At 46.7% G+C, this 25,943-nt stretch overlaps 1 protein-coding gene across 2 annotated transcripts in view; it reads left to right on the top strand.

Moving 5' to 3' along the window:
* Positions 1–25,943, top strand: part of Trpm1 (transient receptor potential cation channel subfamily M member 1) — a 113,652-nt gene that overhangs the window by 49,536 nt on the left and 38,173 nt on the right. For both annotated transcript variants that reach the window (XM_038313418.1, XM_038313419.1), the window contains exons 5-15: positions 522–646; positions 1,925–2,096; positions 5,583–5,757; positions 6,165–6,288; positions 7,076–7,148; positions 7,913–8,013; positions 15,855–16,025; positions 17,389–17,523; positions 18,540–18,590; positions 20,452–20,592; positions 21,428–21,457. In XM_038313418.1, coding sequence (XP_038169346.1) covers positions 522–646; positions 1,925–2,096; positions 5,583–5,757; positions 6,165–6,288; positions 7,076–7,148; positions 7,913–8,013; positions 15,855–16,025; positions 17,389–17,523; positions 18,540–18,590; positions 20,452–20,592; positions 21,428–21,457 — 1,298 coding nt within the window. The remainder of the gene's footprint in view (positions 1–521; positions 647–1,924; positions 2,097–5,582; positions 5,758–6,164; positions 6,289–7,075; positions 7,149–7,912; positions 8,014–15,854; positions 16,026–17,388; positions 17,524–18,539; positions 18,591–20,451; positions 20,593–21,427; positions 21,458–25,943) is intronic.

The following is a 25,943-nucleotide window of genomic DNA, read 5'->3' on the forward strand; positions in this document are numbered from 1 at the left end:
GTCTCCACCACCTCAAAACAGTGCCCAGCTGGTCACCAAACATCTAATATGGTACTTTGGGGGGACATTTGAGGTCCAAAGTTCAATAGGAATAACAGAAATGGTTGCAAACATCTGAGTCATCCAGCCTAGCCATTGCTTAAGCATAGCCATGGACAAATGTCCTTTTCCACGAGCCAATAGGCCTTGGGGCATATAAGAGTTAAGAAACATGCCTAGTGGTCTGTCCCTTGCTGTTAGCAGAAGGTACCCAAGCACTACCAACGAGATCCCAGTGACTTCCGGCGTTGGTCATAGAAATCTGTGGAGGAAGTTCTTACCCAGCTGCCGGGGTGCCGCTCTTATTTTCCATACTCCAGAAGTTAACACAGGATTAAAGGTCATGATGAGCACAGACTCATGGGATGTTTTCTCTTCATGAAGGGAACAGGTCCCACCCCTGATCCCGGGGATTATGGGGGCTCAGAGCAGGTACCCCTGAGGTTGGAAGGGCCTGAAACGTGGCCTGTGGTTGCTTACAGGTGTCGTCAGCCATGTGGGGGATGCCTTGAAAGACCATTCCTCCAAGTCTAGAGGCCGGCTCTGTGCAATAGGGATCGCTCCGTGGGGCATGGTGGAGAACAAGGAAGACCTGGTTGGCAAAGATGTAAGTTTTCTCTGAAGACATTGACGGTTTTTAAAAAATGAAGTCTGTGTTTTGAGATCATTTTAAATTCATACTTGGTTGTAAGAAATACTCTTCTTACTTCCTCTTTAACCCTGACAGCCACTAATGTGTTACATAGCTATATAACGTTTTTGTTACTTTCAGGACATTGTATCACGCAACCTTAGAGGGCTGGGTTTTTCCAGCCTCTGTAATTCTCAGGAAACTCAGATTGTCATATGCTCTGTCCCAGGGCTGAATGGTGTTCTGTGATATGTATATACTACTGCAGGTTGTCTATAACCTTGAAGAATATCTTAGGCTGTTTATAGCTGGCCTATTAAAAAGAAAGACAGTTCAGTGAGTGGGTATAATGCTTGCTGAACAAGCATGAGGACTGGCGTTTGGATTCACAACATTCATATATAAAGTCAGGTGTGATCTCGTGTAACCATAATTCCAGGGCTGGAAATGAACTCAGGGTCCTAGGGCCTCATTGTCAGCCAGTCTAGCAAGTCAGTGAGTTCCACATTTAGTGAGAGACCTTGTCTTAAAAACTATAGTGAAGAGCAATTGAGGAAGGTGCTTAGGTAGACCACACACACACACACACACACACACACACACACACACACACACACACATGTATATACACCACACGTACACACGAGATTGCCATTATCTGAGGCAGCGGATCTCAGTCTGTGGGCTGCTACTCCTTTCAACCAATTTCTAACCATGACAATACACCCTGCATATCAGATATTTACATTATGATTCATAACAGTAGCAAATTACAGTTGTGAAATAGCAACAAAAGTAATTTTTAAAAAAATATTTATTTATTTATTATCTATACAATATTCTGTCTGTGTGTATGCCTGCAGGCCAGAAGAGGGCACCAGACCCCATTACAGATGGTTTGTGGAGCCACCATGTGGTTGCTGGGAATTGAACTCAGGACCTTTGAAAGAGCAGGCAATGCTCTTAACCTCTGAGCCATCTCTCCAGCCCCCAACAAAAGTAATTCTATAGTTGGGGATCAGCACAACATGAGGAACTGTATTAAAGGGTTGCAGTGTGAGAATGGTTGAGAACCAGTGATAGAGCAAACAAGTTTCTTTTGGTCTTAATACACTAATTGTGAAAACAGCCTCCAGAGTGCACAGCAGAGAACCGAGACTAAGTTTACGTGTGGAATGTATACATAGTGCTTGAATATCCTATGACTCAATATGGAAGTCCTGCAGCTTTGACTGGTATCGTGCATCTTGTTAGGTCACGAGAGTCTACCAGACCATGTCCAACCCTTTGAGCAAGCTCTCTGTGCTCAACAATTCCCACACTCACTTCATTCTGGCTGACAACGGCACTCTGGGCAAGTACGGTGCTGAGGTGAAGCTTCGAAGACAACTGGAAAAGCATATCTCCCTGCAGAAGATTAACACTAGTAAGTCCGGGAGGCTGTGGACGTCAGCTGGGGCTTGGCTCCTCCAGGGTGGACAACTGGAGCCTGGCTCCACCAGGGTGGATGCCAGCTGAGAAGGACGTTACCCAAGGATGTTTAGAGTTCCTATTCTTGCCAGGCCCATGGACCATGGTCAGACCCTTTGCCCTGGCCACCGTCATTGCCTGCACACAGCAGCCATGTAATGCCTTGCCCAAGTTCACAAGTTGATCTGAGAAGTACCCCTGCGCCGTTGTCATGGTGATGATACTGCCCATCATGTTGCCTTCATCCCTGTTTACCATAGTCACAGCTATTATTTTCTTCAATGTTTTTATTAGAAAAACAGTTTGTTCTCAAAGACTTAGCATGATTCATCCTACGAACAGATAAGTATTGTAGGCCATTAAATATCTCTGTAGAACTGGATCTCTCACACAGGCTAAGATGGCCAAATGAGGAAGTCCCTGGACCTGGCTGCAGAGCCATCTGTTCCTGATGGACACCATCCTTGGTGGTCCATGTGGCCCAGCTTTGAGGGAAGAACGCACAGTGCAGGGGCAAATTTGAGGATAAGATAAAGAGAAAGGACTGGCTCCTGGCCAGATGGAAGGATGAGAGAGCTTGTTAGAACAAGGTCACTGGCATAACCGCCTGCGACGTGCCCACATGCAAAAACGCTGCCAAACAATGGTTAAGTGATCTCACAGAACATTACATTCTTAACGTGACCAGCAATATCTTTGTGCACAAGAAGCTAAGCCTGGGAAAAGGCCCTAATGTAAGGTACTGTGATATCACTCAAGTGGTTAGGATTGACGGGGCCACCATGAAAGGCTATGGAGTTTTCAAGAACCAATTTAAAAATATTTCTATCAATTCTTTGAAAATTCCATTCAATTATGTTATTATGTTCACTCCCCTGCTTCTCCCAGATCTGTCCTTATCTCCCTACCACTGCCCCACCCCAAATTCATGTCCTCTTTTTTAAAAAATAATTCATTGTGTCCTATGGGTGTGGGGCCATCCACTGGAGTGTAGTGAACCTACCAGGCGGGTCACAGTCTTACAAAAGTTGCCCAACCCCTTCCCACCCCCACGCTGAAAATGCTGACCGGCTTGATCTTGAGCAGAGAGCCTCGCTTCTGTAAGTGCAGTGTGGCCCTAAGAATCAGATCCTGATGGATACATTGGTTTTATTTGTTTTACACTTTAAGTTTTTTATGTTTTTTAATCTTTATATAATTTATTTTTTTATTAAAATTTCTGCCTCCTCCCCACCTCCCATTTGCCTCCCCCTCCCCCCATCCACTTCCCTTCCCTCTCCTGTCTGAAGAGCAGTAAGGGTTCCCTGCCCTGTGGGAAGTCCAAGTCCTCCCTCAACTTTAAGTTTTTTTGACTTGTAAGTTCTGCCTGGACCTGTGACTTGTGGGTTTCCCTTTGTCATCCTTTGCCTAGACCTCTGAGTGGGGCAAGGACAGCAAAGGGGGGCTCAGTAGTCACCTCTGCTGCACTGAGTTCCATGAGCCCGAGCCAAGAACAAGTTCTCCTTTGCTTCCGGAGATGAAGTCACCACGCTCCTACAGATATAAATTCCCAAGCCTGCTTGGATGGGAATCTCAAAGACAGAGGCGATGCCATTTTGATCCATTTGCCATTATTCCTTATCCATGACATACCTTCAATGCTTGTTTGCTGAAACCAGCTTAACTGCAGTTCTTCCAGCAGGAGATAACAAAGTTGTCCTAAAGAGAAAGTATCCCCAGGGGAAGGCCTGGCAGGAGGGAAGCCGAGGCTCTGAAATCCCTCTCTGAGATTCTCCAGGTTTCTCATAACCCGTGCTGGCAGATTTTAGCTAAAGCTCTTGAGAACTGTGAGGTCAAGGACACTGGCCCTACTTGCTACTTGTAATGTTTGATCACAACTCTGGAAACCTGGCAAAACCTGATCAGCAAACAGTAACCCTGTATACCAACAGGGTCTAAAGTCCAGAACTTTAGACACTGGTCACAGATGGAAAACATTCAGGAGAGAGATTCAGTCTTTAATTAATGTGTACAGTTTTTTTCCCTAGTCATTATTCCTAAACAACACAGTATAATAATTACTTCCAGGCCATTACGTCATGGCAGGTATTTCAAGTCCCCTAGAGGTGGTTTGGAGCACACAGAAGAATGTAGATGTAGATAATACACCATTACATGTAAGAGACTTGAGCATCTTGAATTTGGTGTCCGGCGGCGGATAGTACGATGTTCCAGAACTTATCCCCAGCAGATGTCAAGGAGCAACTACATAATATGTTCTGGCCAGGCAGGGGTGACATTATGAGGTAGGCAAATTCGTCATGAAGGACTCCACTCCCACCGTCTTCCCAAATATGACCTCGGCTTCCCAGACTTCTGTCACCTCCTGCTTCCTTGAGCCCACCCTGCTGGGTCCTGTTCCTACTGTGTTCTTGAAGAGCCCAAATTATTTATTTACGTTAAGCAGAGGCAGATCCTGGAAATAATGTCGTTAGAAATGGGCTAAGAGTGGTCCATGTTTTGTCCCTAAGATAATATACAGGGGCCAGAAGTGCTTCAGACATCCGAGTTGATGACATTTTGTCATATTTGTGTAACCTTTACCACTGATCATCTCCAATCAAAAAAAAAAAAAGATACCTGTAGCACTGTTGGTTTCAGACTTGAGCTGTTTAGATTGGGGATGCTTAACCTGTAAGGCCTTATTCCAGGCTCTGGAGGCAGTAACAAGAGTGTACTGCTACACGTTTGCCTCTTCAATATCCCAAAAGCAAATGTGTTCTTTTTTTTTTTCTTGAGACAGGGTTTCCTTGTAGCTTTGGAGCCTGTCTTGGAACTAGTGCGTGTAGACCAGGCTGGCCTCGAACTCACAGAGATCCACCTGCCTCTGCCTCTGCACACCTCCCGGGTGCTGGGATTAAAGGCGTGCGCCACCACCACCCAGCTGGCAAATGTGTTCTTATAGTTCAGATCCATTCCTCCTCAGGAGTTAAATAAGGCACTGTTTCTTTTACAGTGGCTCATCTGTGAGATGGGCACTTTGGCCACTAGCCCGACATTATAATGCCAATACGGGAGAGGCCCTGGACTGAGCTAGTTCCTCCCTAGCTTGTCCTGCCCACCTTACACTGGATAATCCTTAGAAGACAACCTCCAGCATGGGCATTTCACACCCAGGCTCTCACACCCAGGTGTCTCTGTGTCAGGTTCCTTACAGGTCACATGGAAGTGTAGAGGAGCTCAAGAGTTTTGAGGTTCTGGAGTTCACAGTGAGACCATGATATGAAGTTGGAATGCAGGAATGAACACAGTCACCCTTCCCTGACTTAGTCTGCCTGTTGGTCAACACTAGCGCCACAAGGAAAGCCCTGGGGCAGGAAGCCGTACTTTTTGCTGTGTCAGCATTTAAGACAAGTTGGTGATGTTCATGCTGGCTTGAAGACCAAGTGTGGTTTTGTTGCAGGGCTGGGCCAGGGTGTCCCTGTCGTGGGCCTTGTGGTGGAAGGTGGCCCTAATGTGGTTTCTATTGTGCTGGAGTACCTCAGAGAAGACCCTCCTGTCCCCGTGGTGGTTTGCGATGGCAGCGGACGTGCCTCTGATATTTTGTCCTTCGCCCACAAATACTGCGAAGAAGGAGGGTAGGAACGGCATGGGATACGGGCAAGCTCTTAATGGCTTTCTGTTAGGCTGACTTGAACTGCTCAGACATCCCAGAAATGTCTAACTCATAAGGAGTTTTCTTGACCTTCTCTCCAGTTCCCAAGGCCAGTGTGAGTGCTGCCGGGAGCTCCTATCCCTGCCTGAACCCCCTCTCTGAGCCCCCTCTCTCACTCCTTCATTTTCCCTTATAAGTCTCACAAAGAGCTAAATTGAGGCCAATTTTTAATGCTGCTTTTAGGCCAGGGTGACTTTTTGTCTCCTGGACACAAATCTCGGCCATTAGCAATCGCAAATCAAAAACACTTGGCTGGGCAAAGTCGTCCCATTTACTCGGAAGTTGCCCTAATTCCCCTGCTTCCCTCTTTATCTCCATCCCTTTGAACAGGACCATAAACGAGTCCCTGCGGGACCAGCTCCTAGTCACCATTCAGAAAACATTTAATTACAGCAAGTCACAGTCTCATCAGCTGTTTGCAATTATCATGGAGTGCATGAAGAAGAAAGAACTCGTGAGTGTCTTCAGTTTCTTTCCAAACACATTCCACGGAGAGAGCTGTTTCCTTGTCTCCCTCCGCCGTGCGTGCTTTGATGGACTTCTGCACACTTCAGCTGACCTTCTCAAAGGGTGACTTAGAAACTCATTCCACACTACCTGCCCATGTGCGCCTGTGGGGGGGGGGGTGAGGTGGGGAACAAGCCCACAGGTGGTCCCAGGTATTTCCAGATCTTAGCAAACATGGGGTGATGTCAGACCAACCATGTCTCTCAACTCAGAGACGCCAACCATAAATCAGACATGAAGTCCCTGGGAAGAGAGACATGCAAGAGCCCTTTAGATATGGTTACAGAGTCAAATTCACTTCCCTTTGCCAATGCAGGGGTCATTTCTCGTTCCTTCCTTCAACTGTATTTATGAGGCATTGGCCCTCCTCATTCACTTATGATAACGTATTCAAAGTTTGAAATTCGCAAATCCCCTGTTAACATATTCCTTTTGATTAGATGTGTGTTCAGCACCTCAGTTGGCTATTTAGTGAAGATCCCAAGTAAGCGCCCTCTGCCCCAGGCGGGATAAATAATAAACTCAAATCCAGGCAAGCATCCCATCAGCAAGAGCAACATGGAAACTCCTGGAGACTAAAAACTCTTGTGAGCTTCTACCCAGGCTTCTGCTTCACTGCTCCAGTCCTTGTGTTCAGCTTTTTTTTTTTTTTAAAAAAAAAAAAAAAAAAAAAAACAGCTCAATCTTCCTCTTGTTGCCTTGATTCCGTCTCTTCCCCATTCACCTGTTTCCAGGTCACCGTGTTTCGGATGGGTTCTGAGGGTCAGCAAGATGTCGAGATGGCAATTTTAACAGCCCTGCTGAAAGGTGAGCCTCTGGGAAGTGGTGATTCTGATTTTTGTCTTTTCAGAGCTGCCTGGCAAGGGCTTTGCCAATAATGAGTGCTCCTTCGCTTCCCCTCCTCCTAAAAACTTTTAGAAAAAGAACCCTGAGCCAGCCAGGTTGCCTGGGGTGACCTCAGCATGAAATGCTGGAATGACTGAACTCTAAGAGGGCTTTTTGTGGGACCCATGGATGTTACCAACTCATCAGAGCTGTTCCTACCCATAGCTGTCCCGGTGGGTCTGGTTCCTGAACGTTGCACCCTGCCTCTAAAGGCAGGTTGTGATGAGGAGCTTATGATATGGTGGGGGTCTCTCTGTGGGAGGCACATTTCCTCCCTGCCTCTCAGCTAGTCTGGGGCTACAGGGACAAGAGGACATTCACCACAGACTTGATGCTGCACTGGGTGCTGCTTTAGGACTTACGGTCCTTGGCCCAGCTTGGCAGAGTTCTCTCCTTTTTAGATGAGAAAAGAATGAATTAGTTGGCTCCTCCTCCATCCCTTCCAGGAAACCATGCCCAGTTGGCTTGGGATGAGGTTGCTTCTGGCTTCTTCTTAGGAAACCTAAAAAAACAAAAAGCAGAGGTCTTAGCTTTGGTGGTCATTTGGGGTCAAGAAAGAAATAATAGGTGCTTAGTTCCAAATTAGCTCCCACCGGGAAGTGAGAAGCCCAAGCTTCCTCCCCAGAACCTGGCAAACTCAGGTTGTCCAGACACAAGTGAGAAACACTCACTTCTTCCTTTCCCAGGAACCAACGCATCGGCTCCTGATCAGCTGAGCTTGGCACTGGCTTGGAACCGAGTTGACATAGCACGAAGTCAGATCTTCATCTTTGGCCCACACTGGCCGGTGAAACTTTTTTTTTTCTGTTGTTTTCGTTTTGCTGGAGACAGGGTCTCATGTAGTCCAGGCTGGGCAAGAATGTGCTATGTAGGCAAGACTGGCCTTGAACTCCTGATCCTCCCGCCCTCACCTCCCAAGTGCTGAGGTTAAAGGCCTCTGTGCCTGTTGGAGCAGTTTTCAGTTTAGAATATTTATTGTGACTTGGCATGGTGCCGTGTTAGTATGTCCTTGATCATGACATGGATCTCAGGAGATGATCTCAGGGTTCTGATCTGGGAAATCCATGAGATTATTGGAAGATGTTGCTGTTTAACTTCAAAGAAACCAAAGAAAGGTGGGCTCTGAGCACTGATTCCACACTGAGCGGGTCTTCCTGAGGAAACTAACCACCAAACCTTTCATCATTGCTGGTAAAAGAGGGGGTTTTTATCCTTTGAAAGAAGAGCACCAAAATTAATGGCAGCGTTTTCTTCTAGGGCGCTGGGTTTTCAGGCTGTTTTGTAAAACTTTGGGGGGCCTAGAGAACTCTACGTGTGATGTGTATGTGATGGGATTGTTGTATTCTTTGCTCTAGTACCTGTGGGATGCTTTAATGTACGGTATGCATCAAGTCTGTGCACAGCACACGTGTGGCAAATGTGGATCATGATACATGGGTTGTGACAGAAAGATGTAGTTTAATGTGTGATGTCTGAGGGTTTATAGCATGTATCTGTGTTCTCTGTGTGTGTATGTGTGTGTTTATAAGTGTGAGAGAATGGAAAGTGTGACTTTTGTCACATCTGTAGAATAGTGTAACACAATGTAATACCCTGTGTTGGATGTGATCTCACCTGCACAGCACAGACGTATGTGCTGTATGATGTGTTTGTGGCATGATGTGTGGAAGCAGGCATGTGTATGTGCATGATTGGCAGGCATGTATGTGTGTGTTTTTTATTGAAGGATATTTTGTATGTTTGTGGCTGAGAAAATGTATATGAAAAGGAGACACGATATGTGTGTGGTTGGAAGATCGTGTGTGTTGTGATGTAGGGCAAGTTGTGTGTATGTGCACACACATGCAACCATAATGGGCATGTGCAGCTAGTATGTGTATAAGTGACTCAGGTGTCCTTAAGTCACTCCTTCAATCAAAGCAACTTCTTTGCTCTAAAAATTAGAGCATAAGCCAGTGACAGGCTAGAAAGTCACACAAGGAACCCAAAGGAATGTCAGAGACACTATTTCCAGCAATAATTGCTCAGCCCATATTTGAAGTTTGTGGATGTGGTCCATGCCAGCCCACATCCTTTTAAAGGTGTGGTACCTACATTGTTACATCCTGTGTTGAGTGTGATCTCATCTGCACAGCACAAATGACTATTACCTGCCTTGTGCTGGCTCCATCCATACCCCGGCACAGAACCACACTCATTTCACACCTATTAACCCATCTGCAGAAATGCCCTAAGGGTTCTGTCATGCACACCACCTGCTACTCAGATCTCTCAGCCCACAGCTCTGTGGATGTGGTAGCCTTTCTAGGGCCAGGCAGAAGGCAGCAGGGCTGGGAGTGGGGTAGGTAGGGTCGGGATTCTGTTCCTTATTATTTTCTCCCTTGCTAGATTTAGTCTACCATGTTACAACCCTATCAGGGTTTGTAAGATTCCAACTACGTCATCCACCTGACTTTCCTCATGGCTGAAGCAAATACCACCAACACCCTGGTCTTCTGCTAGGCTACCACTATTCTCTTGTTCTTTGCTCGTTCTCCCTAATATTCCATTTTAGTGTGGAGTGTCCACCTCTAAAGTGCATGATAGCTACCTGCACTCATCAGCTGCCCCTCTTCTGGACACCCCCGAAGCCCCTCCTAAAAACCCCTCCTCTGCTAGCTCAAGTTACAAGCTATCCCTCTAAGGTTACCCATGATGCTCTTGGAATCCCGGATGTCAGACAGGAAGCAAAGTAGGTGAGTTCACCCGAGCAAATCGAAACTCTCTTCCTAGAGCAACCGCACCCTTGTGCCTTCTCCACTCCACACAGCAGCAAGGCCAGAAGCTGCAGCAGGGAAAGGCTGCTGCACCCCACTCGCTCACCGTGTTTTCAAAGCTGCGCATTTACTCACTCATTTAGGAAATGTTGGTTGATGGCTGCTTCTTGTGTCTGGGGCTCTTGTTCCATGTGCTGGGGACACAGACGTGACTAGAGCAGACTCACGGAAGTCTGTAACACTGGGGCAGATGTGAGGGTGGGGCAATGAGAAGAAGAAGGAAGCTGGTTTGGGACAAAATAACAGATAATTACTGGATTCCAAATTACAGGAGGAGCTAAGACAGAAGATAAACATGCGTGAGAGAGAATCTAGGGTACTAGTTTGTAATGCAATACCAGGAAAGACATTGCTGAGGAAAGGAAGTGGACGCTGAGTCTAGGTGGTGACCAGACAGATGCTGGCTTCTGTGGAGGAGGAAGGGCACCTGGAACAGACTGAGGGAAGAGGGAAGAAAGAGAAGGGCAAGCAAGGGATGCCAGAAGGAGCATGGTGGCGAGAATACAAAGCGAGAAGGCGCTGATTCAGAAGGCTGAGAGCTGGCCAGGGGGTGTGCTGCTGGGTCCTGCAAATCAAACCCAGGGCTGAGTGCTGGGACCTAGAAGCTGGGGGATACACAGAACATTTTCTTTAGGCAACAGTATTTGTTATCTTGCAACATTTCTGAGGGTCAGAAACTTGAGGGTGGCTTAGCTGGGCAGTTCTGACTTGGGGGCTCCCATTAATGGAAGCATGGAGTTTATCCTTGGGTGACTGGCTTCTTCCACTTAGCATAGTGTTCTCAAGGCCCCTCCCTATAGATGTATCTATCCTGTGTCAGAATGTTTTCTTCCTTCCTTCCTTCCTTCCTTCCTTCCTTCCTTCCTTCCTTCCTTCCTCTTTCTTTCCTTTCTTTTCTTCCTTCTTTCTTTCTCCCTTCCCTTTTCTCCCTTCTCTCCCTCCCTCCCTCCCTCCCTCCCTCCCGCCCTCCCTCCCTCCTTCCCTCCCTCCCTCCCTCCTTCCCTCCCTTCCTCCCTCCCTCCCTCCCTCCCTCTCTTCCTTCCTTCCTCTCTCTCTTTCCTTTCTTTCCTTCCTTCTTTCTTTCTCCTTTCCCTTCCCTTCTTCCCTTCCCTTCCCCTCCCTCCCTCCCTCCCTCCCTCTCTTCCTTCCTTCCTCCTCTCTCTCTATTCCTTTCTTTCCTTCCTTCTTTCTTTCTCCTTTCCCTTCCCTTCTTCCCTTCCCTTCCCTCCCTCCCTCCCTCCCTCCCTCCCTCCCTCCCTCCCTTTCTTCCTTCCTTCCTCTCTCTCTTTCCTTTCTTTCCTTCCTTCTTTCTTTCTCCTTTCCCTTCCCTTCTTCCCTTCCCTTCCCCTCCCTCCCTCCCTCCTTCTCTCCCTCCCTCCCTCCCTTCCTTCCTTGTTTCCTTTTTTCCTTTCTTGTCTTTTTGTTTCTCAAGATAGGGTTTCTATGTGTAACCCTGGGTTTCCTGAGAAACTCACACTGTAGACCAAGTAGGCCTCTAACGCAAAGATCCTCCTGCCTCTGCCTCTCAAGTGCTAATACTAAAAACGTGTGTCACAATGTCTGCCTGTTCTTTCTTAAGATTATAAAATGTTCCACTTTAGGCCTAGTGTGGCAACGCACGTCATTAATCCCAGCAGTTGGGAGGCAGAAGCAGGTGGAGCACTGTGAGTTTGGGACACGCCTAGTCTACAAAGTGAATTCCAGGCCAGCAGGGTTACACAGTGAGACTCTGTCTTAAAAAGAAAAGAGTCCCGCTTTGTGTGTGATCTCACCTGCTTATCCTGCAGCCTGGTGAACAGTGGCTATCGTGAGCAGCATTGCTGCAAAAGTGGGTTTGCAGGGATCCATTTGAGCCTTGCTTCAGTTCCTTTCAGAACATATCCAGAAGGACTTCTGTCATAATTCACTTATTATGCAAAAATTCTACGTTTAATGTCTTAGGAGTCATCACATTTTTTTTTTAAAATAACAGCCCAGGTACATATGTTCTCATTTCTCTACTTTCTCAAAAATGTGTTACCTTCTGTGGTTTTGTTTTTCCTCCTAGTGGATTGGGAGGGCATCTCAGCTGGTTTTAGTTTGTGTTTCCTTCATGATCCCTGGAGGTGATAATCTGTGGTGTCCACTTGGGAAATTCTTCGGAGACGTGTCTATCCAAGCCTTTTTGCTTATTTTTGAATTGGGTTTTTGCTGTTGAGTTTTAGGCGTTCTCTCTACACACTCTGAGCAAGGATCCCTTTGCGTATTTGTGGTTTGTAACACAGGCCCTCATCCTATAGCAGCGGTTCTCAACCTGTGGGTCGTGACCTCTCTGGGAGTCACATATCAGACATCCTGTATACCAGATGTTTACATTATGACTCATAACAGTAGCAAAACTACAGTTATGAAGTAACAACAAAATAATTTTATAGTTTGTGGCCAGCACAACATTAGGGAGTTTGAGAACCAATTGACCTACAGGAGGCCTCTACTCTTTCAACAGAATCATTATTATCACTATTATATTCTCTCTCTCCTCTCTCTCCTCTCTCTCTCTCTCTCTCTCTCTCTCTCTCTCTCTCTCTCTCTCTCTCTTTCTTTGTGTGTGTGTGTGCGCATTTGAATACCTGTGTCCGCAGGAGGCATTACATTATATACTTTGTCTATCCCAGGATGCTTTGCACCGTCTCTTTCGGAAGCACTAGGAGGGTACCATCCATGGCAGCTGTGTAACCCTCTAATGGGCTGTAAAGTGATCTGTATGAGAAAAAAGCATCTGGATGTAGAGTAGAGATAGAAAACAAAGCAATAATGAGATAGAATTAAGGAGTTTTGGGCACGAAACCTGAGGAGAAGGACCGTGAGCGAGCTGTCAACAAGGGCACTCTGCTCCACAACTTGCACAGCGGATAAGTTGGGGCCCCACCTCATGGAAGAGTGAGGGACGCTGGAAAGGACTCTTGGAAGGAGATGTCTCCTGGATGAAATCCTCTCTCAGCAACACTTTCTACCTCCTGCTTTGTTTTTGTTTGTTGGTTTGATTTGGTTTGGTTTGGGTTTTTGAGGCAGGGTTTCTCTGTGTAGAGCTAGCTGTCCTGGAACTCACTTTGTAGACCAGGCTGGCCTCGAACTCACAGAGATCCCCTGCCTCTGTCTTCTGAGTGCTGGGATTAAGGCTTCTGCTTTTTTTTTCTTAAGCCTTCTGGGGTGAAGAACTTTTAATTTTTAAAAACCTTTACTTGGTTTTTTTTTTTAATGAAAATTGGTATTTTGCCTGCATGTATGTGAGTGTTCTATATATATGCAGTTCCCATGGAGGCCAGAAGAGAATGTCAGATCCTCTGAAACTGTAATTACAGACAGTTGTTTGCTTGATTTTTAATTTTTTTTGTTTTGTTTATTTGGGTTTTTGAGACAGGGTCTCTCTGTGTAGCTTTGGCATCCTGCTTGTTTTAATAGCAGACTCTGGTTTGTTCCCAGAGGTTCACCTGCTAGAAGCTTTGTGCCCAGAACAGTGGTGTTGAAGCCTTATGAAGTGGGGTCTGAAGCAGAGAAATGATGGTGCATGCCCGTAATCCCATTACTTGGGAGGCAGAAGCAGGCAGATCTCTGTGAGTTCGAGGCCAGCCTGGTCTTCAGAGTGAGTTCCAGGACAGCTAACACAACACAGAGAAACTCTGTCTTGAAAAAAAACAAAGCAAAAATGAAAACAAACAAAATGGATTGCTGTCATTCTTCAGACCCATGACTAGCTCCTGCGGAAGAGGTTGTGATAAATAAAAGGAGCAAGGATGCCCCTCTTCCCCCTTTCCTGGCTTTTCTGGCTTCCTGCGTCACCAGCCACAGCTGCTCCCACCGTGGGTCTCCCCCCATGTTCGTGATGCAGCAACAAGGCCTTAGGCAGCTCTGACTCTATTTTTTTTTTTTTTGGAGTTTCTGCCTCCAAAACCATAGGTCATACACAGTGTCAAGTCCTGGTATTTTTGTTATAACAGCAGAAAGCTAACTAATACGGAAGTAAAGAGTCTGTGGGACATGCAGGTGCTAAGCTCACCAGAGGGACTCTGGGGAGGAGCGTGGACTGAAACTAGACGGGGAAGATTGTTCCTGAATAGTGGCCAGCGGTATGAGCATCAGTAAGACTGCGAGGGAGAGAGAAAGATGAGAATGAAGAGGGCTAGGGGCAGAACTCAGAAGAACATTGACTTTGAGAAGGACTGACCACACCGAAAAGAAAAAAAACTGGAGCTTGCAGCGCCCAAGAAACTGGTTAAGGGAGAAAGCAACTGTTGAGTCACACGACTAAGGGCTTGGCATGAAGGGGGCTGGGTGATGCCCAGTGACTAAAGTCAGAACAATGGACAGAAAGGTATAGCGGAGCAAGTAGAGGAAAGGGTGAAGTGGAGGGACCACGGATAACTCACCAGTAGAGGGTGATGGCAGGAAGGCATTGGGGCGAGGACTTCAGCAGGGGGCTGGAGCTTCTGACCCTGGCTGCATTACCAGGACATACCCCATGCTCCACACTTACCAGGAGGCCAGGCCCGCTTCTTTCTCCTTCCTATTCCACTGAGTGAGCACCCTCTCAGAGGTCTTCAGTCTGTCAACACTGCAAGTGTCCTTGAAACCTCCCTTCATCCTCAAGGCCTCCATCCATCACCTCACTGCATGTGCTTCCAGATCCTCCATCCTTCCCCACACTGCATGTGCTCCCTGATCCTCCATCCTTCACCTCACTGCATGTGCTCCCGGATCCTCCATCTTTCCCCACACTGCATGTGCTCCCGGATCCTCCATCCTTCCCCACACTGCATGTGCTCCCTGATCCTCCATCCTTCACCTCACTGCATGTGCTCCCGGATCCTCCATCCTTCCTCACACTGCATGTGCTCCCAGATCTTTCATCCATCAGCTCACTGCATGTGCTCCCGGATCTTCCATCCTTCCCCACACTGCACATGCTCCCGGATCCTCCATCCTTCCCCACACTGCATGTGCTCCCAGATCCTCCATCCATCACCTCACTGCATGTGCTCCTGGATCCTCCATCCATCAGCTCACTGCATGTGCTCCTGGATCCTCCATCCATCACCTCACTGCATGTGCTCCTGGATCCTCCATCCATCACCACATTGAGCAACTCCAAGGCATCTGCTGAAGCCTCTTTAGCCATAATAATCTCCAGCTCACATTTCTTTCTGGACAGCAACTTGCGCTATTATCTGTTGCCTCTGACTCATTCACGGTCACATTCTCCCATCATTAGAGGACTATCAGCACACCTCTGGTACCTTTTAATTTGCCTCTCAGCGCCCTTCCCTCAAAATGCACTCATCCATCAGCACGTCATTCACTTCAAATACTCACAGCCATTGCATCAGACCAATTAAGTCTTTGTGCTCATGATGAACAGTGGTTCACAGTATTAGGGTCTTCTTTATCAGACAGCCAGGCCACAGTGCAGAGTTTGTACGTATACATGTGTGCATGCCTGTATATGTGCTGGTGCATATGTGCCCTGGGTGTATGCATATGTGTATACTCAAGCACATGTTCATAAGTTTATCCATGGGTGTGTACACCTCCCCCATGTGCACATGAAAGCATATTTGTGTGATTATGAATGTGCACATGTATGCCTTACAATGTGTACAGGTGTGTGTACTATGCATGTGTGTGAATATATGGAAGTCTATGCCATGTGTGCATTGTGAGAATGTAGGTGTGTGTATCTACTTTGTGTGTGCGCATATAGAGTTTGGGGTGTCACTATATTTGTCTTGGAGTAAGGGGCAGTCTTGGTATCAACACTACTTGCTGTGGATTGCAGCCACTGGGAAGCCTGGCCCCTCCAGTGGACAACAAAGTCACAGAGAAGGAGAAGAAGCCACCCACAGCCACCACCAAGGGGCGAGGGAAAGGAAAAGGCAAGAAGAAAGGCAAAGCGAAAGAGGAAGTGGAGGAAGAAACGGACCCCCGGAAGATCGAGCTGTTGAACTGGGTGTGTGCAAAGTCCTTGATTGTAGAGCCCAGAGTTGGCTTTGCCCTAGTTCTCCTCGTGCCCTGGGACACTCTAGTTACCTTTGCTTCATCCCCATCAGGATGGAGGATTGATGGAATAATGCCAATATTTCAGTGACAATAGTGTGTTTACTACTGTTTAATAAATGGGAGTGATCATCATTATGGCATATGCTTGTCACTGCAGAGGCCCTGCTTGCCTGTGTCTCAGCAGCAGGGAGACCTAGAAACATCTTGCATGGGTGTCTTCAGCCTCCCAAGCTTGGTAGCTGCTTCGACTCACCCACCACCCATCCCCACACTACCGCTAGTTCTATCATCAAAAGGGTTTTGTTGTGTGAATTGTAAACATGTGGTTAGTTTCTGTACCAAGTGTCTGCACACCTGCCAAGCAGAGAGAGCAATGACCAGTGCTTCCTCTTGGAGCGGTACCTTTGTTCCATACATAGAAGTGTATGGCCACTCACTCACATAGCACCCCAGTGACCTGTGATATGCCTACATGGTCCTACCACCACCAGAAGATGCTCCCCAGCCAAAAAAAAAAACAGCAGAGAGATACTTAATAGGGCAACATTGGGATAGTTGTCTTAACTCATTAAAAGTTTTTAGATTGATTTTTGATTATTTTATATATAGGAACATTTTGCCTAATATATGTATGTGCACCGTGCACTTTCCTGGTGCCTGCAGAACTTGGAAGAAGGCCCTGGATCCCCTGGGGCTGGAGTTAGCAGACAGGCTGTAAACTGTCATCGGAGTGCTGGAAACTGAGCCCGGGTCCTCTCCAAGAGCAATAAGTGCTCTTAGTGTTTTGTTTATTTGTTTGTTTTTGGTTTTGTTTTTTGAGACAGGGTTTCTCCGTGTAGCTTTGGAGCCTGTCCTGGAACTTGCTCTGTAGACCAGGCTGGCCTTGAACTCACAGAGATCTGGCTGCCTCTGCCTCCCAAGTGCTGGGATTAAAGGTGTGCACCACCCCCACCCGGCATGCTCTTAGCTTTGAGTCAACTATTGAGCCCTCTTGATTTAATTTTTTAAAACAAAGTCCCTTATAAACTTTGGCAGAGCATGTGGGACCAGGCTGAGCAGAAAGGAGAGAAGGTTAAGTATGTTTATTTAAAGGGAGCAACCCTGGGAAGCATAGTCCAGATGCAGTAGCCTTAGGACAGTTCTTGGCTGGCATATGTGAGGCCATGGGCTCAATTCCCAGCACCAGGTTAACAAACAAAACTGCAGGGAATACAGCTCAGAACATTCCAGAACTTTCCATGGTGTGTCCTAATGTCTCCTGCCTGGAGTCTCGAGAGAGGCAATTTATGGACTCCCTCCTGGATTTCACGCAGGTGAATGCCTTGGAACAAGCCATGCTGGATGCTCTTGTCTTAGATCGGGTTGACTTCGTGAAGCTCCTGATTGAAAACGGAGTGAACATGCAACACTTCCTCACCATCCCGCGGCTGGAGGAGCTTTACAACACCGTGAGCATCCCCGGGAGAAGGCTGGGGGCAAGCTAGCTCAGAATACTCTTATCACCTGACACATATTACGTAACCACCACAACAAAAGCTCTCCATTGAGTGCAGACTCACGAGGGCAGCTTCAGCTGGAAGGCCAGCGTGTAGCGGGGCGGCTAATCCTTATTTGCTCCTGGCTAGTGCATATTCATATCCTCAGCAACTGTGCAGTGACAGCCAGTCACTCCAGCTAGAGGAGACGGATGATTCTTTCTGTCCAGTGGGCTCACATCTTCAAAAAGCCACCTCTGCAGTGAAAGTGTCTGAAGTTGAACATGTACTTGAAGGTTCCAATCCCCTGAACCCAATCATCAAGACGCAGAATGCCGTAGCATCAGGCATTTCCGGGGCGGGGAGGGGTCATGAGGCTTACCCGGAACTGCCGCTTATGTGGAGAATGAGGAAAGGACTGTAGCTCACTGGCCTGAGGAAAGGATTCAGATTCCATTTCTCGTAAAAACTCACAATGAGAGAAGTCAAAGGTGACCAGATGAATCCCTGTAAGTCTGCATTGACATCCTAAGCTTGTGACGCAAGAGGACCTCATGTCCTAAGGCGGCAGCAGACTGAGCCGTTGTCAGGGTTATTAGTCAACTGTTGCTTGGGACCCTGACGTTTCCCTGGTTACAGGGAAAACACATTTTAACAGGAAGTGTGTTGTGCCAGAATGGGAAGTGTGTGGATAAAATTTGCTTTGCCCACACTAGTCCAATTCAAGTTTTGAAAATTTACGTCTTCTTCCGTCATTCGAAGACTTTCAGTGGCAGAAATGGTGTAAAACATGCAGATATTTAACACTGCGAGAATGCTAAAATTATTCAAAGCATTTCACACACATTTAAATGTGGTAACCACAGCCAGTTGCCTTATAACAAATGAGTCAGTGGTATATTGTGAACCCCACAATTCACTGGGGTAGAATTTTGTTCTAGAGTTAAAGAGTCAACCATACTGATTGAGGCTGCCTGCTTCCCTTTCAGAGACTGGGCCCTCCCAACACCCTTCACCTGCTGGTGAGGGATGTTAAGAAGGTGAGTTATCCACCCTTTACCGGCTGACACCGCCAGGAAAATAGTTCGTAAAAACAGTATTCTGTTTTGACATGTGTTCCCTTCTTATTTGAAGCATAGGCAACAATGGCTTCCTCTGCTCATAATAGGAGTTCAGCTATAACTTTAGAAAGAGAAGAACAAAGGGCGAGGGAGATGACTGTAAAACGCTTGGAACTGTAGCTTGTATTTGTAGCACCCAGTAAATGTGAGATGGCTCAGCGGGTAAAGGGGCTTACTGGCAAGTTTGCGTACTCTGGGACTCATACAGTAGACAGGGAGAATTGATTTCTATAGGTTTTCCTCTGACCTCCAGAGGTGCACTGTGGTGTGTGTGTGCATGCGCACGTGTACACACACACACACACACACACACTCTCTCACACTCACACTAAATATATAAAGCTTTTTTTTTTTTAAACATCTAAGCTGGATGGTCATGGTGCCCTATCTTCCATAACCCAAGCCTGCCAGAGGTAGAGACAGAGAATCCAAAAATTAAGCTGGCAAACCCCAGGTTCATTAGTGCCTCTACTTCAATATATAAGGTAGAAAGACATTGAGGAAGACACCAGACAACAACCTCAGGTCTCCACATGCATTCACACACATGCATGCATGTGTACCTACACACACAAACATAGATACATACATGTATGCATATCAAACAAACAAATATACAAAAAGCAAAAATAAAACTCGAAGTATCATAGCACAGGGGCACGCTGATAACAGTGTAGGCTCCAGAAGAACCGGCAGGAGGCTGCTCAGGAGGTGGGTGTGTCCTGTGTAGTGCACCAGAGGTTCTCAGCCTTTGCGCTTCCCTCATTTCTAAGGGGATCAGCTCTCCTCATTCTCCAGGGCCCCCCACTATCACAGCCTGTGTTCCTGTGGGGTCTTGCTCACTCAGTCCTACGCTGGCATCTCTTGTTCTTGTCATCCCAAGTTAGAGATGAGGTCTCATAGGGGCAATCTTATCTCTAGAATGAGAGAGTGGGGCTTTTGGTCAGAGTTCTAATAACCTAGACGTATTTCTTATCATTATTCAGTTCTAAGAATATGATAATGTGATTTCTACAGAGCAAAATGGAATCAGTGGATGGGAACTGAGGACCTCAGAGATCCCCGAACCCAGAGCCTTGTTCCACACTCTGCTTCCTGCCACAAGACCCAGGTGGAAGAAAGACTAGGTTTCAGGAACAAAGGTTCAGCCAGTGTAGCTAGTCTAGGATATGGATGAGTGCTTCTCTTCATGCCATTGCCTCTCGCCACTGGGACTCTGTCCCAGCAGAATCCTCTTCCATGTTGATAAGATTCAGCCCCGGTGGTGGCTCCTTGTCAGTTCAGACAGGTGCTGGTTGTGTTTTTACTGAGGATCTGGTGGTGTCCTCCAGAGTCACTGACTACCACTTAGGCTTTCACCAGAAGGGCTCCAGCCCTAAAAAATACGTTGGCCGCCTATAGTTTCCCATAAGACCCACTACTTTCCAAATGAAACTTGGCCCCTCCCTGAAGCTAGCATGTCTTCTCCAAGGGGTTATCCAGGGTATGTGTCATACAAATAAACACTTCTATTCCGCTGGTACCACACTGCTCCCTCCACCTCCACATACCAGCTGCAAACCACTCTGTCTGGCCATGGGCGTGCCATAGACTCTGCAGTGCCTGAGTTCTTAACTCTTCCTTTTCAGTGCAAGAGCTGATGCCAATGTTTGGAATCATCCCCATGCGTCATATGGTAACAGACTGAACATGGTTGTTATAGTAACAGCCAAGTTGCTACTGGGGCGATGTGGCCTAACTTGTGGGATTCTGTCCTCACTGTGAACTTCTTCTTTTGCAGAGCAACCTTCCACCTGATTACCACATCAGCCTCATCGACATAGGGCTGGTGCTGGAGTATCTCATGGGAGGCGCCTACCGCTGCAACTACACTCGGAAAAGTTTCCGAACTCTCTATAACAACTTGTTTGGCCCTAAGAGGGTACAGATCAGCGGCCACCCAGTGTCCTGTGTCCCCCAGAGTGACGTGTGGTTCCTTAATATGTTTCCCAATAAGTCTCCCCATGCAGAACCCAGCTTTTCACGCCCTCTGTCCCAGAGTACACCCACACTGCCCCTGTCCTGACCCCCGGTGTGAGGCTTCCCGGTACTACCTGCAGACACTCTTGTCACCTCAAATACTGGGTCAGTCAGTGCAACCTGTCCAGCAGTCTGCCCTCCCTCTCTCCCCACAATAGCCTTCCTCCTGGTCCCGTGTCTCTGCTCTCTCAACCCCTCCTCCCACCAACCACTGGAGCTGCTGTCACCTTCTAAAGCATGAAAAAGCATCTGTTACTCCCCCCCACCACCGCCCCCGCCAAAGTAAGGGCTCCCTGCTTGTCACACAATTATAGCCAAACTCACGGTATATCCAAGGAATCCAAGACAGCTGTGGCAAGCCATCCCCACCCTACCACAATAGATCCTATTTCTCTACCAAACATAAGGCTAATTCCTGGCCTGCCCTAATGCTTCTGGCTGCTCCAGTCCATCAAAACCCCAGTCCTGTAAACATCAGATCTGTGGGGAGTACTCCTCACTCCTACGCCACAATCTGTACTGGAGATTTGTTTGGCTCTGCTTCCCGAGGAGGGCTGTGTGTCTGTATGTCTTTCCAAACTGACTTCTGCTGACAGAAGCAGTTTACGTGCAACCATTTCCTCCACTTGGATGTTGCCATTAATTAGTAGTAACACAGAATATTTAACTTAATTAGCACAGTGATCACAGTTAACTTGAGTAAATTTATTTCCTTTTCCTGCTTCTTCATTATGCAGCCGAAAGCACTTAAACTTCTGGGAATGGAAGTAAGTAGAGCGGGGTTGTGTATGACACTTTGGTCACTTTGTGGAAATGGTTAGATTCAGAGTAACAGAAAAGTGAGTGATGTTTTCCATGAATAAACACTCTATACCAAAATATTAGATGGGTTGGAGGAATCGTCAAAAAAGGTCAGACACCTTTAAACAAATCTAAGTACTGGGGGAGGCTGTGTTTTTGAATGTGTGTGTGTGTGTGTGTGCGCGCGCACACACACACACACATGCAGGTGAGAGGTTGTCCTCACGTCATCCTCAGTTGCTCTCCACTGTATTTATTGAGGCAGGATCTCTGCCTGAACCTGGAGCATGCTAGTTACAACTACTTTATCTAACCAACTTGGCCTAGGAAAGCTGTCTCTGCCTCCCAACGGCAGGACTACACGCAGGTATGACACCTGCCCAGCTTCTTCGTGAGTTCTAGGGATTCGAACTCAGTCCTCACACTTCAGAGCCAAGCACTGAGCCATCTCCCCAGCCTAAGCTTATATCTTAACAATTTAATTTTCTTTTTTGTTAACAATTTCATATATGAATATAATGTATTTCGATCAATCAAATCCACCCTCATTTACTCCCCTCCAACTCCTCCCATATCCACACACCGCTCTTCACTCATAACTCCGTGGGCTGCTTTTTAAAGCCACAGGGTTCACTGGATGCTCCCTGTATGTACATGAATGTAGGACCATCTACCAAAGCATGGGTAACCTCTCAGAAACCTCATCCCTGAAGAAAACTGATTCTATTTGCCCTCATAGACATCAATTACCCGTCACGCCTCAGCTAGGGGTGGACTTGATAAGCTCCTCTCCCATCCATGCTGGGATTTTGGTTGGCTTGATCTTATGCAGGTCTTGGGCATACAGTCACGGCCACTGTGAGTTCACAGAGGCAACGGCCCTGTTATGTCTAGCAAGTACTGTTTCACTGCAGATATCAGCCACCTCTGGCTCTTACAATTTCTCTTCCCCTTTTTCTGCAATGGCCTCCAAGCCTTGGAGAAAGAAAATGTGATGTAAACATCCCCTTAGAGATGAGCACTCCGCAGTCTCTACTGTAGAAAGAAGCTTCTCTAATACGGTTTGAAAGGTGTTCTGATCTATGAACATTAAAAATACCTTAGGGGGCAGTTTGATACTATGTCCATTTAGCAGATACATTAGGTTATTCCTGAAGGCCTCTGACATGGCCAGCCATGGGCTTGGGGCCCAGTAGCAGGCACAGGAACAAGAGTTCCATCTGGTGAAGCTAGCCTTTAATCCAGTCAGATGGTGTTGTCGCTACCCTAACATTCATGCTGCTATTGCACCGGTGGCATGTCTTGCCAGGCCAGTCATTGCTGTAGCTCACAGGATTCCCTGCAGGGGAGGGGGCGATGAGCTTTCTTCCCTGGTAGTGTGTACAGAACCGTCTAGCTCTATGAAAGTTAGCCAATAGGGATGAAGTTTCCAGGTCTTACCAGCTTGACTTCTCCTTGACTCAAGCATATGGTGTCCACAGCAATGGGGTCTTATGATCAGGTTCTAGAAGGTAGCCAGAAACAATGATAACAGCCCACAGATTCTGTTGAGGGTGTCTATGGGATAACAGATACCTTTAGAGATGGAGGCTACCTAATTAATGCTATAAAATTTGTAAAGTCAGTTTCCAAAGAAATACTACCAGAAACCCATAGAGAACAATATTACTTCTATCATCTAAAAAACCATAAAATACCAAAGGACTTAATAAAACTTTTTAATGTCCTAAATAAGAAATTAAGATTTCCTAAATGCAAATAAAATTTAATATTAGTAAGTCTTTAATATATTACCTTATTGTTAAGATAAACAAGGAAAAGATACGACACGATCATTTGTCAATAGGTGCTAATGAGGAAACTCAAAACTGTATGACATTCCTAATCTTTTTTTTAAGTTAAAAATAAAGTATTTTTTTTAATAGAATACATTTTGACCATGGTTGCTTTCCATATCTTCACAGATCCTCCCCACCTCCCAACTCTTCCAACTGCATGTTTTTTATTTCTCTCTTTAAAAAACAAACCCATGTTGGGCTGTGGTGGCGCACGCCTTTAATCCCAGCACTCAGGAGGCAGAGGCAGGCGGATCCCTGTGAGTTCAAAACCAGCCTGGTGTATATAGCAAGTTCCAGGACTCGCTCCATAGCTACTGAGAAACCCAGCCCTGAAAAACCAACCCACCAAATAAACAAACAGAAAAACACATAAATAAAAAAGACAAACAAGGATAAAACAAAATAAACTAACAAAAAAGAAAAAGAAACTAAGAAAGAGCATGAGAAATGCACACACACACACACACACACACACACAAAACCACAAGCAAGCAAGCAAACCCCATACAATCTCAAAACCATAAGCCATAATATACAAGCAAATTTTTCCCTTTTATTCTTTTTTTCTTTTTTCTTTAAAAAAAAAAACTCAAACAGCAATATGAGACCAAAAAAATCTTGTAAGATATCACCAAGTTCATTTTGTGCCCATCTGCTGCTGGGTATAGGCTGGCCCTTAAATCTGGTTTGTATACCCAGTGAGACTCCTTTTCTCATAGTTATCAATTGGAAATAGCTTCTTGGATGGGGATAGACATTCATGCCCACTTCCTCATCTTGGTGCTGGGACCCTGTCTGGTTTGGATCTGTGCAGGCCCTGTGCATGCAGCCACAGTCTCTAACGGATCAACCCTGTCATATCTAGAAGACACTGTCTCTTTAGTGTCTTCCAGTGCCTCTGGATCTTATAACTCTTCTGCCTCCTCTTCTTCAAAGCTCCCTGAGCCAAGAGGGGGAGGGACTTGGTGAAAACATCCCATTTAGAACGGAGAGTTTCAAGGTCTTTGCACAGCATCCAGTTGTAGCTCTCTGTGTTGGTTCCCATCTACTGCAGGAGGAAGCTTCTCTGGCTGAGAGAGGAACCAGCCTATGGGTATAGAGGAATGTCATTGGGAGTCAATTTTATTGCTGCATTTCTTTAGCAAAATGACTATCAGCAAAGAATACTATTTGACATCAGGAAGATCAATTCAAGTACCCTCATCACGGGACAAAAGAGTTGACAGCACCATTAACAAGAAGCTTTAAAAATGAAGCACTAAGAAAAACAAGACACAGACACACACAAAACAACACCACCCTGGAGCAGTGGGAGCAATACTGCAGCTCAGAATGGCACTTGGCTATTGCTGAGTGTGCTTATACATAAACTGCCGTGTTCAACAGCATCCCATTCTGAATGATTTGATAAAAAAAGGCTTCAGTTCAGAACTCACAGCTAAGGCCCAACTCCGGCTCTATCCTACGAGCCCCAGTCTTCTATCATTCCCTTTCTCAAGTCCTTTCATCTGGTAGGACCAACCTGGTCACAGAGATTTGCTCCATGTGCCTCCGCTCCCAGGCCTGCTTTTACTTTATATTTCATTTCCTCAATGACAGGCACTAAGAATACGAATTCGTCCTGTCTTCCTGTCTTCCAACGTTGAACTTGCTCATTTCCATTTTTCCTAAAAGAGACTTCCAAGTTCACTTTTACAAGCCTTTACACACCATTCTAGCCTCTCCCATCTGTCCGATAGCTTAGTGATGCAGAGTTCTTTTTTTTTTTTTTTTTTTTTTTTTTTTGAGACAGGGTTTCCCTGTAGTTTCTAGAGCCTGTCCTGGAACTAGCTCTTGTAGACCAGGCTGGCCTCGAACTCAGAGATCCGCCTGCCTCTGCCTCCCGAGTGCTGGGATTAAAGGCGTGCGCCACCACCGCCCGGCTGTGATGCAGAGTTCTTATTCCGAGTTTTCTTTTTAATTACATTATGTGTGTGTGGGTGTGTGGGTGTATGCGCATGCACACATGCGTGCACGCACGCACGCGCGCACACGCGCGCACACACACACACACACACACACACACACACACACACACACAAAATATATGCCAGTAGAGGTCAGTAGACAGCTTGTAGAAGTCCGTTCTCTCCTTCCACCATGTAGGTGCTGGGAATTGAAGTCTTTGAATTCTGGTCCTGAGGCTTGACAGCAAGAGCCTGCTGGCCCACTTACCGATCTCCTGATTTTTAAAAGATGTACATATTCCTCCATCCCCTTTTCCCCTTCCCCTTATTTTTTGAGACAGTCGTTCCCTGAAGCTGGACCTCACCGATTGGCTAGACTGACTTGGCCATCGAGCCCCAGAGATCCTTTTGTCTCCGCCTCCCGGTGCTGGGGTTACAAGCCCTTGCTGCCTCGGCTGACCTTCTACACGGCACAGGGATCCAAACCCAGTTCCTCGTGCTTGCACAGCAAGCCTTTACTTTTATTCTGAGGGGAATCTCACGTGGTTGCCCAGGCTTGCCTTTGACTCTCTCAGTAGCCCAGGAAGGTCTTGACCTTGCTGAGCCCTGCCTCAGCCTCTGGGTTACCTGGTATTAGAGGCCTGTGCTACCAGGCCCCACTACACTGT

Source organism: Arvicola amphibius, chromosome 12 (assembly GCF_903992535.2).
Source record: "Arvicola amphibius chromosome 12, mArvAmp1.2, whole genome shotgun sequence".
NCBI classification, from domain to species: Eukaryota; Metazoa; Chordata; class Mammalia; order Rodentia; family Cricetidae; genus Arvicola; species Arvicola amphibius.